We start from the raw sequence: 17681 nt of genomic DNA on the forward strand, positions 1-17681 counted from the left end.
ATTAACATACTGCATGTTAATTTGCTTCCTTCGGTAGCTGTGGCCTCCAGCAACACTGCTGTATAGGGAAGCCTGTCAACCTTTGAAAGTAAGGGAAAATGGACAGAAATCTTAACACAAACCCTAAAGTTTCCTCATTTCTAATAAACACAACCGGTAATGGGAGGGACTGATGGAGTATTGCTCAAACAACATATTATCTCATCACCATGAAGCAAGGAAAACACTCCAGAACAATCACAGAGTATCTGATTTAAACCCATCCAGACATTCATTCATTTATTCACTTGATTTTAAGCCAAACCCCACTGGTTAAAAAGTTCAAGCTTGTCAGGTTCGGAAGATGCCAGGATGCTGGATCCACGTTCTCACATTGTGCAGAACGCAGCACCTAACCTGGCTCAGAAAAGCAAGTTTTAAGAAGTATCTGTTGTCACCGAGCTGGTCATTGCCAGTGCTTTGTGGCTGTCAATAAATACCACTCCGGTCTGCACCGCCCCCAGAGCCAAACCTGTCACATTTTAAGCCCCAACGATGTCAAGAAGCAGTCTCAAGAACTGAGCTGGGATTCAAATGTTGCTCTCAACCAACTGAGGGGCTGCCAAGGCACAGGCTGGATTATAAAAGCAGTAATACCCTGTGTCATGTTGTGAGGTTTCTATCAGGGAACACAAACTTTGTCCTCTGCGCTGAAGGAGCTGCTAACAGCAGTCCTGGTGGCAGATGCTCTTGTCTACAGACCTACATAAACAAGGCACGAAACATCCCCTGACATTAATGGACCAATTGTGAAGAAATCAAAGGGTAGAATTTACAGACATCACTGCCTTTGTAAACAAAAGCCCTCTGCAAATTCTCAAAGCCCTCTGCTTTGTCTTATTTCAGAAAGGAAAACTCGGACCAGATCTGTCAATCAGCCACCATTTTGTTGTCAAAGCATTCAGATTTGCACTTAACTAATTAGCAATTGGTTTGAAATCACAACACAGCGCATATTCACGCCATAATTACAGTCCATGCCAACTCATTGTCAGATGTGCAGAAAACATTTGTAATGAACTGGCAGAAATACAACACTGAGAGACAGAAGCTCTCCCGCCCCTCATCCTGTGTGAATTTGAGGGACTCCCACTTTAGCTCACAATTTGCTTTCTTCTGATGAAGAGACAGAACAAACCAGCCCTATTTCCAAGGATCTGGAGCATTCAGGAAACCTCTGTCCATCATCTGTAGGTGCTAGTGCTAACAGGTATAGAGCCCAACACAGGAAAGACCGAGATGCCCTACTAGCTTCCTTTTGAGCAAGCCCAAATAAACATGGCTCTCCACATGGTTCTCTAACGTAATGGATGATTTCTGACATTTCCTCAGCACCAGCTGAGGAATGCCATTTTCCTGGGTTAGCATCCTAAAGCACAAGCAAAATTTCTGCAATTATACTATCAGTGCATAAATCTACAGCTGTGAACTATGTGCTGAGCATCTAATACACTGTATGCCAAGTATAATAAACAACTGGGATTTTAAAATGCAGAGGGGCAAAAAAGTCATCAAAAATTAGAGAAAAAGCCTTGAAAAAGCAATTTGGGAAAATGCCTCTCCTAACTTAGTTACACAGCAACACAGCTTTAATACTGCATAGAGTTACTTTAACTTTTAAATCCCATTTCCACTTCATTTACTATTTATAAGATGTTTCCACTTGACAGCAGACAAAAGGAGAAGCACAAGAACAAGCCACAAGCCTCAACTAATGATCCTGTGTGTGCCTGTGAATAAAATTAATCAGGCTGTGATTAACATCCAGTTGTGAAAAGAAGTTTGCTTGGGCAGAGGCTCTGGAAAGGTGCAGAGTGTTATGGAGCATCGTAGTAACAGCAGCACCATGAGAAGGTCCTGCCCTCCCCATTGTCACTGCAGTTCCGGGTCACCACTGCCAGTGAGGTTGTAGATATCAAGACAAGCTCAGTTAATAAGGATTCAAAGCCTAAGGGATAACTGTCAGGTGAGGAATAAGATACATAGCAACAAATAACTTCAGGAATGCCCCCCTTAAACATTAAGAAAAATACTTCAGTTGACATAAATGCAACTTATTATAAAGAATATTGATGTTTACACACATCTGTGGTGTTTTCTTCAATACTTTTTACTGCCTTTTCTTTTCTAAGATCTATAGCAACAAATATACTATTAGTAGGATGTAGATGGCAAATAGTTTAAAACCATTAAGTGGAACCAAATGCTCTCATCGTTTAGGTAGAGAAGAGGCTGACTCTGTAAAGATTTGTGTCTAGTTATGTGACGGAAGTCAGTGCAAGTTCCACATTCACAGCTTTCAAGTTCCTTGTAACCATATAATGCATTTGCTAAAAGGAAGCACAGGCATTCTGGTTGTCCCAGGGAAATCTGTTGCATCAGTTTATGAATTTGCTGGTGAATTAACTGCTTGAAAATGGAAGAAAGCACCAGATAACTTTGTGTAAGATGCAGTACACTGTCAATGTACTAATACAGTACATAATTACAGTAGTACAGCAGATAGAGTGAATTTATCTCATGCGAGTCCTAAATTAATAGTAATCACATTTACTGCTCTTCTGAGCTTTTTTGCCCTGATACTATCGTTAGCAGAGTCTGCACAACCTACCAAATTGTGCTCATGCATGTAAGGGAGTGAATTTATCATGCTTATCTTCAGTACTGGCATAAATAAAGATCTAACTCAAGTTAAAATACAGTTTAAAATTATAATTACAACTCAATGTAAAATAAGGACAATATTCACTATTACCCCATTGGGTATACCATTACCTAATCTGCCTCTTCAAACCCCCACCACAGCTCAGTTTCATTTTAGGTGGTAAAAATGAGGTTTACATAGCCTTTTGGGAGAGACCCTGAGCACTTCTGAAGACCTCATCACTAACTCAAGTATGCTAAACTATTTAAGGGATCTTCTGCAAAAACACACCCAAAACATCCTCCAGTACCTATCCTGCATTGCTGCATTGACCCTGGCCACATGGAGCATCCCTCTGCATGCTAACAGCCATGTGCAAAAAAGCAGACACACCAATATGTGCTTACAGAGTGCTGCCTGCCTCTATGAGATTCAGCATCTCATTTAGCCCCCATGTCTGACATCAGTGGATCACTGGAGAACCTCAAACCCCAGTAACTCCAGAAAAAGCTTAGGGAGGAAATAATTCCCTTTTAAGTCAATAGGATTTGTGCACTGAGAAAACCAGACAGTTTTCCCACTTACACCATAAAGGCTCAGAAACCCATACACGAGGAGGGGGAAATCACACAGGCTAAAAGATGGAAAGTTTGGGGTGGTTTCTGTTTGCTTTGGTTTTATTAAATATAAATTTTTGATCATCTAACATTTTATTGCCCGACAATAACAGGTGGAAGCAAAACATCTGTGCCCTAAAAATGCAACTTCACCAAAACATAATCGTGTATGAACCCATTGAATATTTCATACAGTTGTTAGGTCATTGTCAGCACAGCAAAGTGTGCTCCCATCACCCTATCTTTGCCAACGTTTTCCTCACCATTTTCTTTCCCAATGTGCAGAAGAGAGAGGATGGATTATGAAATAGCCTTTTGGTGGGTGATCAGTTTACCCAATTGCCAGACACATGAAACAGGCATCATTAAGTTTCCCACCCACTGTTCAGGAGCACTTCTGAATACTCCACTGCAGTATCAGGTGCAGACTTGGGGAGAGTATCCAGGCAAAACCTCAGGACAACACTGCTTTGCCATTTCTAGTGCCTGTGATTCCTTGCCATGCAGCCAATGGTCATTTTGCCTCTTTCAGCCCCATCTGTGTATTGGGAAATCATTACAACAGTTACCTCAAGATATGCATTAAGTTTCTTGTTTGTGTGCTTGGAATCCTTTCACAGTGAAGGTGATCACGAACTGGCACAAGAGGCATCCTTGGGATGGTCCTGGGCATGGTCTTGAGCAACTGGCTCTAGGTGGCCCTCCTTGAGCAGTGGTGCTGGACAGAAAGACCTCTAGAGGTCCCATTCAACCTCAGCCACACCGTTGTCTTGTCAAACACTGAGTCAAATATATAGTAACAAATCTACAGCAGAACAAAGCTCCATCAGTACCTCCTAGATGCTGTGTCTGCTTTCTCTGTTAAAGTTGGCTACTATCATTTACCTTTCTCATTTTATAGGTACTTAAAAGCCATCTACAGTCCTTACTTAAGCAGAACCTGAAAACAGAACAACTTTTCTGGGCTCATTCCTTACAATGAAGCCTGTATTTTGGAATGGTAAAGTTGGGGTAAGCAGGAAAATATTTGTGTGTGTCAGAAAGCAAAAAGAAAGTTAAGAATTTGATAACATCCGATATAAGATTTTTCCCTGCTATCATAATGGTGATTTTAACAGGAGCTACTTCCATTCACTTTGGTAGAGCTCCTCTCCATTTATCTCTCTATGACAGAAAACAGAGTTTGCCCCTCAGGCTTATTTTCTACATGGACTCTTTAAGGAGAATTCCCCATTACATGCTCATTTAATGCTTTTGATTGTGAATCAACCACTGTAAGTAGCAATGAAAAAAGAGACCCAAACCTTAAGTACCTTAACCGGGTATTCACTCCTTAATCAAATTCCCTATTTTTAAAACACATAGCAGGGTGGTAATAGCTATCAGGAGACATGGACTAAGGAAGTAACAAGGCATCTCCTTGCATCTGCAGTGTTTAGAAGCAAGCTAATGCAGTTTTATAGACCTCTATTTGCATGGGAGATAAGAAATGAAATACTGTGGGGTGGGAAACCTTCACTTATTTCAAGTAAATGAATCAGCTCTGAAATAACTGCTTGAGAAAGAGGAAACACAGATACCACACCAGAAGGACAAATGGAAAGAGACAAGCACGGGCTTTGAATGTTATGGTTCTGAAGACTTAGTCACTGTATTAGCAGAGCACACAAAGAGTCTGGTATTGTCAGGGCTGACATGTACAGCACATAAATCCTTATCATGAGGTGTATGTTTCTGACAGCACCGTAGCGCACAGGCTGTTGCAAAACACCTTTGAGAGCAACAACCTCACCACGCGTGAAAAGATGGGTTTGCCAGTACAGCGCCTGATGCAGGTAAAAAACCTAGCAAGTGCTGTAGTGCACAGCATCTGCAAAAGCCCCCCAGGTCAATAGTGAAGCAGCAGTCCAAAGGACAGCAAGATAGGAAAGAGGGTTCAAAAGTGGAGATCCCTGCGGTGTGGTCAGACAAGAGTCTGAAAAGATGAACTTGGTATTTACAGTGCAATGGTGATCTAACCCATGTAATATGGGACAGCATGGTAATATCCCTCTCCTGAACAAACAGCAGCACCAAGTGAAAAATAGGAAGGGTAATGGGGCTAGGAACAGTCAAAATACACCCCTGGGTACTTGGAGGACCATCATCTGCCAAACAAAATGAGCAAGCAACAAAATGCTCTTACACAAGGATGCCGTCAGAAAAGCAATGGGACGGTGAGAGCAGAGCAGCAAAGCTGCTGACAAGGTTCAGGGAAGCTGTGAAGATTCAGGGCATTCTTATGCAGGTGTTCGGATGGTTTAACAGCGTTTCCTTGTTATTTGCACTTGTCTAATTAAGCTTACTGCTCAGTCTAACATCACATCGGTCTCTATTCTGAAGGCCTGCTGTGCCACAGCGTGCTGGCCTTTCTTGCTTTGCTAGTTTCTGAGCATCTACTACATCTGCCTGCTGTGCTTTTTTGGTTTGATGCTGAAGGCTTTCCTAGGCCTTTGCATTTAGCACCACAGCAAATCTACATAAGCATTACTCTATCTTTATCTTGAGGGCTAAAGCTCTGTTGTCTGCAGTACAAACAACCGTTCTGATTATGCATGCATAGGAATATATTCTGAGAGCTCAAGAGTTTACAGGACTTGGAAGCAAGTATCATCATTGTCAATGACAAAAGGTACAGTTCCAGCCCTACATGTTAAATTATTTGATTAAATTATCGCAGAATAATGCCTTTCAAGAATGAGGGCCTGGAACTGCAGCCTTCAAATAGGTTTCAAGTATTTAGGGGCTGACGGATGCTAAAACGCAGTTTCAAAAAGTCAGAGTGGGAATTTAAATACAGGTAATTGTTCAAGTACAGTGCAGTTATATTATCACAACTTAAAACCACTCAAGATGGCATTTCAAGCATTTGAAGGTAAATGCCTCATTAACAGATTGCTGCTTTTATAGTATGAGTCACTAAGAACTTGGGTTGCGATGATAAAAGCACATTAAAAGCCATCAAAAAGAAAAGATCAGCCATGTACAAGACAGTTCCTTTAAGATGCTCCCTTTTCTGTGGCACAGGACTAAAAAGAAATCCAAACCCTCAATTGCCAAATGCCACATTGTTCCTGGCTAAAGACTGTATCTTCATTAACAGCATCTGAGCTCTAAGCATGTTCTGTATTTACTACTAAACAAGGATGTGAGAAGTCACAAGCTATTTTGACAGGGATTCTCCCCCTCAAATTGGGGTTGCAGGTGAGCTTGGCAGGACTGAAGAGGCAGTAACACTGCATGGCAGTAATACCTCCCAGTGTTCTTTGTTCAATGAGAGTGAGGCTTATCCTGTCACCCTTGCACACTCACCCTTCCAGATGCTCAGCTGTAGTAGCCCAGCAGCATGATGTCAGTGGGGCTGACATCAGCAGCGTTTCCCATCATGAAAACCATGGCAAAGCTGCAGGTACAAGTCAATGCACACAGAGTCTCTTCCATGCCAAGTGATTCTGTGTGTGGTTGAAGCAGGGGCCTTATCCTGAAGGCTTTCAAGGTAGACAGTATTTACAGAACAGAATCTAATGTTGAAGTATCACCATACAACTCTTGACTCTCATAAGCTTTTCCAAAACTGAAATCCAGAAAATCATCCTGGTTTAATCTATGGATGCAAACACACAGCGCATCTTGACCCCCTTAGAGTCTGCCTGAGTACAGGCTTCAATATTCAGCCCAGTATTTTGGGGCTAGAACATGGAAATCTAGCTCTTAACTCGGGGGAGAAGCTGGCAGGCCAAGGCACACTGAGATACCGGCTCTGCTGCTTGATGGGGCTGAAGTGCAATGCCCCAAACAGAGACCATTTTAGGAGCTTCAAAATGTTTTGCTGTCCTATGATCAAGCTAAGGTGACTTTTGGACCTGAAGGGCCCAATTCTCCTGCTCCCACTCTCCTGGACTGAATTCTTGATACTCGGGGTGTCAGCTGAGAGTGAACATCTTGCAGAGCACTGATTTATTTCTGGCTAGTAGAGGCTCGTCAATGGCAGCACAGTTTATCACCGAATGCATTAATATTTGATGGTGAGGATGTTGCATACTCTGCAAGTGGCTGAAAATGGTAGCATTACATAACTGCTGTGATCTATTTAAAATTACATTTTTTTTTATCTTAGAATCCCAAAAATGAACAAGAGAGGAAAAAAAGGAAGGAATTCAAGATGTGAAGGCTCCCAACGAAGGCAAGATAGCTCCCCAAAAGACAACGGGCTAGTGAAGAAACTATGAGTCCTCCTGAAATGCCCCATGCATGCAACTTGAGACCAACACAAATTCTTGTGCTTAATTCTGCTTCAGCCCACGGGCATTTTCCCCCATTTCCACCAGGAAGACTGATGGATCAGAAGTCATCCCCTGATCAATCAGTGGCCTGAAGAAGATAAGCTGTCAGAGGCAGCGCTCACCTTGGGAACCACCAGCAGAAACAACAGATCTTGTTTATACAAAGGTTTCATAAAACTCGCCATGCTTCTTTCATTTGTAATGTACGTATTTCCTACATTAAACAGTGGGCAGGCAACAGTTTAGCAAAAGGTATTTCTAAAACCAATTTGGACCACCTCCAAAATTCACTTGCTTGCCTATCAGCACCTTGTTTCTGAAATGCCCAGATTTAAAGCCATTATTTCACCTGCAACTGATGTACAATCACAGCTGAGGAAAGCACGGGGGCCACTGCAGATTTCCAGATCTCTCTCCAGTGGTTTGAAAGCATAAAATGACCAAACAGCATCTTGATTAATGGGCATTTTCCTACTACAGCTTAGACGAGCATGTAAAGACACGAGTTAATTACTCATGCAAGGAAGAGCTTCCCTCAACTGAATTACCTGCTTCATATTCTATAGCATTCTCTTCCTGGCTCACCTCCCATCTCCACTCAAAGCAGGTGACTATAACCTTCAAGGTTTAGCAAAACGTACACCGTTAAGTGATGCGATGGTAAAGATTTTAATAGCGAAATAGAAAAGATAAATACCACAGATATATCCTGATTAACATCTAACTAATATTTCATTACAGTATAGAACAGCTGTAAAGAACATGTCCACCTTAATTATAAACAATTTACTTTTGATAAATTACACTAGATGAAAATTTAATATTGGAGCTATTAGAGCTGGTTCATTAACCCTAACATCTCATTTACAGAGTAAGTAATTTCCTTGGATCCAGTATAAGGCTTACAGTGATTGAAGGAAGAACAAAGCCAAGAATCAAGGCTTTGTGAAATTCAACTCAACTGCAAGTGTACCAAGTATTTTTTCCCCCTACTGTATCTTCCATTTAAAACAGGCATGTGACTAAAAGGAGAGAATGGTTGCTCAGAAAAAAGGATGCAAGTATCATTAAAGAAAATAAAACACTAAAAATAAAGGTTGGGAGGGGAGAAAAAAACCCTCAATCTCTTCCAGATGAGCATCAAGCAGTGAAATGTTGAATATGCACTACCTCAAATAATGCATTTAGCAGAAGAGTGGCAACTTTAGGTCTGAAACAAACGCCTGTAGCATAAGAGCAAAATACTGCTAAAATTCCCACCTTTTATTAACATATGTGCATCCTGAATCACTTCTCCAATCACCATGTGACTGGATAAAAGAAAGGCAACTCAACTCCTCCACATCAGGTGCTTCTCTCCTGGGATAAAAAGCCAAGGCACTGCAGTGCAGCATTTCTCAGGAAGTTCCCCACTCTTTCTGGGATGTGACAGCCTTCCCCTACTTGGCATGCAGGGATGCGCTGCCCAGCTCTGCCTCCAATAAGAAAATGCAGGTAGGAGCCAACGGCCATCATCTAAGCATCACAGCAATGACTACTGGGACACTGGGCTCCTGCATCCGAAACCCAATTCCTATTGCACTGAAAAAAGGTGATTTTTTTCCTAACCATGTTCCTAGTTTAATCCCAGACTGAAATAAGCTCACAGTTATTGTTATACGCTCTTGGTTTATTGATATTTATACCAAATTCTTAGTTGCATCACGTATTAGTTCATCTTAAAGTGGAAAAAATGTCTCAGACAATTCCAGTATTATTTCCCAGTTAAACAGGTTTTCCATGGTAGCTGCATACATTCACCATGCACCCTTATACCTCTCTTCACGTTTGTAGCAGATGATGCTCATATACTGATTGGGCAGCAGCAAGTGTAAACCAAAGGGAAAGTACAGATATCTCCAGTACAGATATCCCCAGTTTCTGCTTATTTCTTAGCAGTCGAGGAGCAAACATTCTCTAGTAAAGATGGGAAAGAGGGAACTACAATAGGGAATAAAGGAATTGAGTTGACCCCACAGCCCATTGAAAAATAGTAATGCAAGACTCCAATGAAAAAGACAAACCCAGAAATAAGGGTATTCACATATTTTCCTGCATTATGTGGCTCATAAAAGCAATTCTGCTCTCATGAGATCATTACTCTGTGTACATATATGATAATCAAGGATAGCATTAGGAGCTTAAAAGCAGATGCGATACCATACAGCAAACCATTTGCCAGGTAACTGTTCTGTATTACAACAGCAGGCAGGGAGCCAAACCTGTGCTTCAAACACTCTGGCAAACATTGAATTGCTCTGAGATTTACAGGAGACACATGCGTTCAGGTACGCAGTTGTAACCACCACCATATACCTAGATAAAAAAGAGCCATTACAAATTGTGTGTGGAAAACGTCCCATCCTTCCCATCAGCAAACAGCTGCTTAAGGAAACCGAATTGACACTGGATACGTGATCCAGTCAAGGGGAAAGGCATACTTTTCTGCATGCTCCAAAGGCTGCAGCAATCGGCATCTCAAGGAAATCTTCTTGGCACTTCAGCCTGGGATAACAAACATTTCTAGATAATATTCCTTATGGAACCTACCAATGTTCAGTGAATGCCATGTTAGTGGCACACATGTAGGATCCTTACCTTAAGGTGGGGAAACGGGCACAGTACACCTCTATTGGCATAGACATTATCTACAGCAAGATCACTTGCTTAATAGAAACCCAAAAAGAATTCTGCTTGCATTTCAAACCACAATCCATAGAGGAAATAGAATAATACAGCTTCTGTGTCATAACTATGAAGGTCTTATAGGTTATCCAAAGGATATACTGTATACTATGCCTCCTTCTGCTGATACAGCTATAGCTTATAAGGAACCCTTGTAATACATATCCTATGTGAGTACTGTCTAAAGTTTTGGATGTATCTCAATGGCACCAGAAAAACCTTTTGACTGGGACAGTATTATATTAACACATATTAACAGAGTAGGAAGAAAATTAGATATTACAAGGATCATAACTCATGATGCTCTTGAAGAAAAATTAGTCATAACTGAAGATGAGTATAAAGTTCATAATAGGTGTGTTACACCCTCAGAATGTATGAAAATGTCTAACTACAACCATTATATATCATCAGCACTGCACCACTCCACCTTCTCAACTCTGACGAGCCCTGTCACTCATGCTGATATAAAAATGTACATGAGTGCACATGTGGGCTGTGGTACAGACATATTTGTCACACAGATGATGATCTCAACTAAATGAAACCCCTTTCCATTTACCAAGCACACCAAACACACTTCCCCTGTATTTCTCCACCTATCTACAGATAATGAGATGAATGAATCTGACTGAACCAATATACATAAGAATACGAATATGAACAGTGCTGCAAAAAATCTCTACAGTACTTCCAGTTGTTCAATAGGAACAGATAGGCTCCAGTTTATGATGCCCCATCTAACATATTCCCTCAATTCCAAACTTCTGCCTGTATCATATTTCACTGCCTTAAGTTCCCCTTACATTTCTGGGTATCTTTAGATAGATGACAGGCAGACACAGGTGACTGGCAAATATACATTACAATGTTGACACAAGAGCGGTTTCACACTGAACCAAGCAGACATCCCATTTTAAGCTGTATTTGAGCTCTTTGACTACAAACCTGAAGCAACAACAACAACAACAGCAACAAAATCTTGCCTCATTTTCTGATAAGCTTCTCTCGTGTATACTGCTGAGATTTCAAAAGCTGGACAACTCAGGCAGGACCTTTGTCATTACAGGTACGAGACCATGAAAAATTACATTTAAGTTCTCTTTCTTTGCCTTAATGTCAAAAAGCATGCAGAAAGAGAATGACTTTAAAATCTACTATTCTGTAATGACAGAGGGGACAGAGACTTTGCTCTATGAAGGCAAACAAACATTCGGGCAGTGGAGGTCATCTCTGTGCTTTAAAAATTCATTTCACAAAAAAAGCTTATAAAACACACATTCCAATAAATTTCAATAGGCACCTCAGATTAAGCTCATCAGTACTCTTCAGATGGCTAAATTGCCACTGTGGTCTGAGTGGATTGTTAAGAGACACTTCACTGAGAGTTCACAGAAGCCACAGGGTTGCAATCCCACCGAGGTTCAGGTCCTGATGTATTTTTACCACCATCTACCCCTCTCTGTAAAGCAGCATGGGTGGCCAGACAAGCCACAGCCCTTCTTCCAGCTGCAACCTCTTCAATAAGCCCTTTCTCCAACACCAAACCCCTGAAAAGCAGGTACTTGATAGGCACAGGTACATAGGAGTGGATATACATCGCCCTAGGGTGGCAAATTGATGAAAGGAATGAAATACTCTAATGCCCTGCTTGACAGAGCCTACTGCACCTCGAAGGCAGCATTACCACATCTTCCCAACCACCCGTTCATCTCAAAGCCATTCACTCTTCCGACCCCTGTACCTGCAGGCAGCAAGATGTGTGCTGAACACAATAAATGCACCTCATTGCCTGGAGGCAGGGACCAACGCAGGGTCTGCAAGTGTCAGCAGAGATGTGACACGAACTCTCACTCAGCCAGATTAAAAAGGCCACAAGCTGCTTATTCAACCCACAAGATAACTCCACAGAGCCATATGCTCTTCCCAAACAGATGCACACACACTAAGTCCCAGCCTGTGCAGGCTTTATGAGTTCTTGAGCATGCAAGAACATTCCTGCCTCTCCTCAGCGTACAGCTGAGGTACTTTGGAAACCATATGCCATAAAAAAGAAATCTCTAATCAAAATGCAGACCTTCAGGACTCCTGTCTATGGAGCCTCTCCATAAATCCACATCAAACTACCAGGGCTCAGGCTTGCAGCACAGCATGACCACCTTGAACAGCATTTCAGCAGCTCTCCAGATCCTCCAGTATTCTGGGTACTGCCCAAGAAGTAAGTAACAGAGTCAACACGTTCCGGGGTTTTGGTGTTGATTTTGAACCCACAAAACTGCCCCTGTGAGTAGTGAAACGCACAACACATGAAATCCCACCGGCCGCTTCCAGATATAGGGCTTAATGTCTGCTGCAGATACTCAAATCTCATCAGCTCTTATTCAAGCAGGATAATAATCTATTTTATGTCAGAGCCATGTTTAAAAGAAACATGCCATCTCCTCCGGTTATGAGAAGAAAGAGCTGCTTCTACAAAGCTTTATTTTACAGCAGTATCAAAATAGCACCCTGGAAGCACCACGTTGCAACGAGAGCTTCGCATAATCCAGTTATGGACCACCAACTCACTGCAGATGGGAAAGAACCTGCAGTTTGTGCAGGGCTTACAAAACAGCTTGAGATCACAGTCAACAGAGTGGCAAAGCCCTGCGCTTGTTTCTGGAAGATCTACCTAGAAATGGTGTTGATTGTCTGGCTCTGTGCCTCACCTCCATAGCTGAAAGGGTCATTTGATCCATTATACCCCTGCAATGTCCTGCCTGCTGAGCTTGCCAGGTCATGCCTGGTAAAGAGCCTTGCTTGCTCATCCCACCACACAAGAAGCCCCAGCTTCACTAGGACACTCGGAGACAGTTCTAACTGTGGAAAACAACTTCAGGGTCCTCTCCAGAAGCACCCCACAAGCATTTCCAGCAGCGCTTCCAGCACTACCCATCTCTGCAATCCACAGCCACACAACCCAGAGAGGCATTATCAGGTACCAGTGTGATATTATCACATTATCAAGCCAACCAGGAGAAGCCAATGCTGTGAGGAATGAGCTGCAGCAGCTGGTGCACTACAGAGGTGACACAGATGTGAAGGGAAAAGGGAGGGCTGTGGAGAGGAACGCATAAAAAGCATTCAAATGTGATCGATTGTGTTTTGTTTATGAGGAAATGTTTCTTTTTTCCCCTTAATTTACAGCTCACAAATGAACACCAGTTTGCTGCGCACCCAGCTTTTTCTTATCCATACCCAAACAAAGTCCTTGAGAAGGGGCAGGTATCCCCAGACCCTGAGGCTAAGCCTTCGCAGCCTGAGTGTTAGTTTTATCGAGCTCCTGTAATTCTCTTGACATCTGAAAATCACACTGTTGGTGCATGCTTTATTCCAACCTTTAAAAACATTAAGGCTCAAGTGTTGTTTCTCAGAGAAAGCCCATGAAAAGGATCTAAACCAAATTGTCCATGATCTACAATTTACTTAACACACATGGAACACGTTCAGGACTCAATAAAAGAGCAAGTACCAACGTGTTTGGCTCAGGGCTCGATCCTGCAATATTAATTACTGCCTCCAGCCTTTTACAGGAGAGGCTAACACCATTTAAAAGAATACTCTCTGCAACAGTATCTAAGCAACTCACCTAACTATTGGATATGTAAATGAAATAAATGGTTTTATCTCTCCTACTAACTGAATACAGGAAGTACCCAACTTTCAAATGGGCTTTTCCTGTTCTAATGTTTTGGTATCACCAAAACTTCATTACCCAGTTGTAATTATTTCCTCTTCATTCATAATTTATAGATAAAGAAGGAAGGCTTCAGTTTCCGTGATGGCTCATACACACATGGCACTGGGCAGAAGTGATGCTGGTTAGACGAGGACACACAACTGCACCTTGGCTGAATTAGCCAAGGAACTTGGTACGGAGCTTTTGCTAGCTTGCTACAGGTTCATGGAGGAGAGCATAAAGCATGCCAGCACATGTTGAGCCTGCCAGGAATTCCGCAATGCCTTTGAGCCATCAGTAGCAATTTGTACCCACAACAAATCTGTGGTCAAACAATGAGGTTTGGAGAGAAAATAAAGTGGAACCAGGAGGGGAGAAGAGGAGAAAAAGGGAGTGGATGGTGGCAGGTGGTGGAGGGGACCCAAATCCTAAATAAGCAAGTTGGGCAGAAAATTACTCTTGAAGCAGGGAGAGTCAGAATAAGGGAAGAGGCAACCTTCCAAATATATTTGGGCTATTTAGGACCATAGCCATATGGTATTAGGCGACATGTACAGCAACAAGCTCGTTTCTGTAGCCTACCAGTGGTGCTGAGGTGTCAGGGAACAAACTGGATTGATTTCCCCTTTTGCACCTTTATATCCTTAAATAACCTCACAGTGTGAGCCCCGCTGTCCCCTCCCACCCTAGAAAGAAATAAACAGCATTCCTCTTGCTACAAAAAATCAATAAATAACAGTAAAGCAAATGCCACACAGCCATGGTACAAACCAGCTCTTGTGAAAGGGAACAAGTGAAAACACAACAGTGCTGCTACTTACATTCTGGTATTGCTGGTCTTGTTGATAATGACAGATTTCCCAGTCTGATCCACATTGTGGTCCATCCCAAAGTAAGCTGCCACTCTGTGCACCAACATCCTCTGGTAAGACGACATCTGAGGGAACTTTTTATAGTGATTACTGGAAAAGGGAAACAAACCACATTGATAATGACATTCCCCCTGAGCTATAATTAAATGAGAAGAGCAACACATTCAATAGCTCTGTGGGCAGAAACCTAACCAAAAACTTGCCCTTTGTGCATCTACATCTGAATATTTGCTACAAGAAGGCAGGAAAATAAAGGAATGACTTTTTGAATGTCTAATAAGGACATTTCCATGTGCTGCACCGAGACAAAGCTCATGCTTCATGGTATCACCAGTGTTCTCTCTATTGGGAAGAGCTTGCTTCCTGACCCCATGCACCCACTGCACAAACAACCATGCAGATGTGAGAGACACTGGCTGCAGCTCTCCGCCTTCCCCCCAAAGGGCAGACACAGGATGATGCTTAAAACATGCTTGGCAAACACTCCTGTTTTCTCTCTTATTGACAAAAATGCTTATTTCCCATCAGCATAACTTCTCCTCTGCTATTATCCTGACACTATTCTCTAAAGCTGCAGACACATTTCATTATACAGAGCACGTGGTAGCAAGAAACCCTCTACCCAAGTTCAGTTCTATTTTACAGTGATTTATAATAACATGCACACAAGGAAACCCATGGGGCAGTGTATTTGATCATCCTCTGCACTGAAAGATTCAATTCTTTGTTTGGACCTAAAAGAGCAGGGCCAATGCAATTACAATATCATGAAAAGTAAAAGATATCTCTTGTATTTTAAGCAGTACCACCACATGCCAGGAAATAAAAGCCTGATGGGGTCTCTGCACGTGTGACTTCAGAACCAAGCCTGGAAAGTCGACTTACTTGTTGTCACTAATAAAATCAATAATTTCCTGCTCCATTTTCAAGAGAATCATTCTGTCCCTGTCAAAAAGAAGAGCAAGGATTTGTAGTATCAATCACCAACAGACATTTTGGTTGAGAAAATGAATACACCAATGTTCATAAGGCAACTTAGCAAGGGCTGAAGCCATCTTGATTCAAAATGAAAGATGCTTTGCCCTGGCACATCTAGAGAAGGTCACTGCCTGCTTTTGCTGACATAAGACTGATTTAGATCTTTCTGAAGCTCAACTATGGTCTGAGAGTGCTTCCAGGCACACCATGCTGAGAGCAGTGACTGCATAGTAAGACTCTGACTGCTATAGATTGCTTTGCTTCACCTTTCTGTTTGCTGGAGAAGGAGGTTTCCAGCTCACCCAGCTCCTGGTGAATGAGAAGAGCTGTTACCCATAGCAACTTCCAACATTTTGTCTGAGACACATCTTCCAGGAGGCACTGATCTGCAGGTGAGAAGACTGGGCATACCTAACTTAGATAGCGAGCACAGTCCAGAACACCTTTGGATTTTGGCTTCCCATGAGGCAATGATGCAGCATTCCTCAGTCAAAATGCTCTGGTTTCAACTGGAAGGGCTCAGATGTGCCTTTTTCTCCTCCTTTTCTGCCAAAAACATCCCCAGATTTCCACACCCCCATTTTTTCCTAAGCTTACTGAGTCCATCACTCCTTAGTTCCTCTGAATGGTCTCACTTTGTGCAGATGAACCAATTTGAGGACCTTCAGTCATCTCTACAAGAGGTTATGCAAGCTGTTAGGTACCCAGTTATCCCTAGCTCTCCTATCACTGCAGAATCACGTGGCACCTACTTAACAGGTCCAACCGAAATGCACGTTGAAAAGAAACATGTAAAAATGGTAGATATCCTTCCTTAAGACATTTAGAGGCAAATTTATCAATGAAATAAGCTTGTTGATCCAAAGGGAAACCATGGGAATACCGAGAACAGGAACTGGCACCGTGCACAGAAATATAATTGTGTAAAGCACTGCCAAAAGGAAGCTACTTCATATTCATACACAAATCTCCCACGGCAATGGCAATAATACATTACTGCTAACATCACGCAGAGCTATGGGCAAGAGGTAAGGACAAAGACCAGATGTTGCTGAAAGTGAACTGAATGAGTGACTGAACAGAGGAGGAGGAGTTCATGACTTTTTATAGCTTTTTGCTCAGTTATCAGCCTACTTCCTTTACATTTTCTTTCATAACCATCTCCAGAACTAATAAAGCACAGCGTACAGTTACGGGAGCTCCAACACTGCCAGCTATAATTTCAGGAGTGCCAGCTCTAATGCAGAAAATACCTACCTGGGGTTATTCTTTAATGTGTTAATGAGAAACTCGTGCAAATCTATGCCTGTTGAGTCCGTATACTCTTGACTGCAATCTGAAAGATAAAAAACAAACACCCCCCCTCTCATTTATTTCATCTCAGCAGTTATGATTAAGCCATGCTATAAATCAAAATCCATTTTCCCAGCAACAATCTGAGAGCGTATGCTTGGAAAGAAAATGTTCCTTTGGAGTTCAGCCAAGGAAGGTCCTTGCTCGGAAGCATGGGGTGGACTTTCACAGCTCCTCTGTGCTGCTCTACTGTGAACATGGCACCAAAACCGGCCACCGACAGAAACCTCTGGTCATTGGAAAAGCAAGGGAAACCTTCAATCAAGACTCTGCCAAGTTCTTCCTTTAAACTACTAAAGAAAATTTGATAAAATAAGAATAAAACCCACCTTTTATTCATCAATGTCTCTTTGAATCACTTAATAAACGCTGTACACGTGGCAAATGAGGCATCGCGCCAGCACGGATTTTATT

At 42.2% G+C, this 17681-nt stretch overlaps 1 protein-coding gene across 18 annotated transcripts in view; it reads right to left on the reverse strand.

Annotated features, from left to right (window-relative positions):
• ARPP21 (cAMP regulated phosphoprotein 21) overlaps positions 1-17681 on the reverse strand; it is a 131726-nt gene that overhangs the window by 70256 nt on the left and 43789 nt on the right. For all 18 annotated transcript variants that reach the window (XM_061366137.1, XM_061366142.1, XM_061366152.1 and 15 more), the window contains exons 7-9: positions 17172-17250; positions 15822-15881; positions 14886-15026 (exon numbers count right to left, since the gene is read on the reverse strand). In XM_061366137.1, coding sequence (XP_061222121.1) covers positions 14886-15026; positions 15822-15881; positions 17172-17250 — 280 coding nt within the window. The remainder of the gene's footprint in view (positions 1-14885; positions 15027-15821; positions 15882-17171; positions 17251-17681) is intronic.

This window comes from Neopsephotus bourkii, unplaced genomic scaffold, assembly GCF_033783945.1.
Source record: "Neopsephotus bourkii isolate Nb327-2 ecotype Australia unplaced genomic scaffold, CSIRO-AGI_Nbou_v1 NB_1308, whole genome shotgun sequence".
Classification (NCBI taxonomy): Eukaryota; Metazoa; Chordata; class Aves; order Psittaciformes; family Psittacidae; genus Neopsephotus; species Neopsephotus bourkii.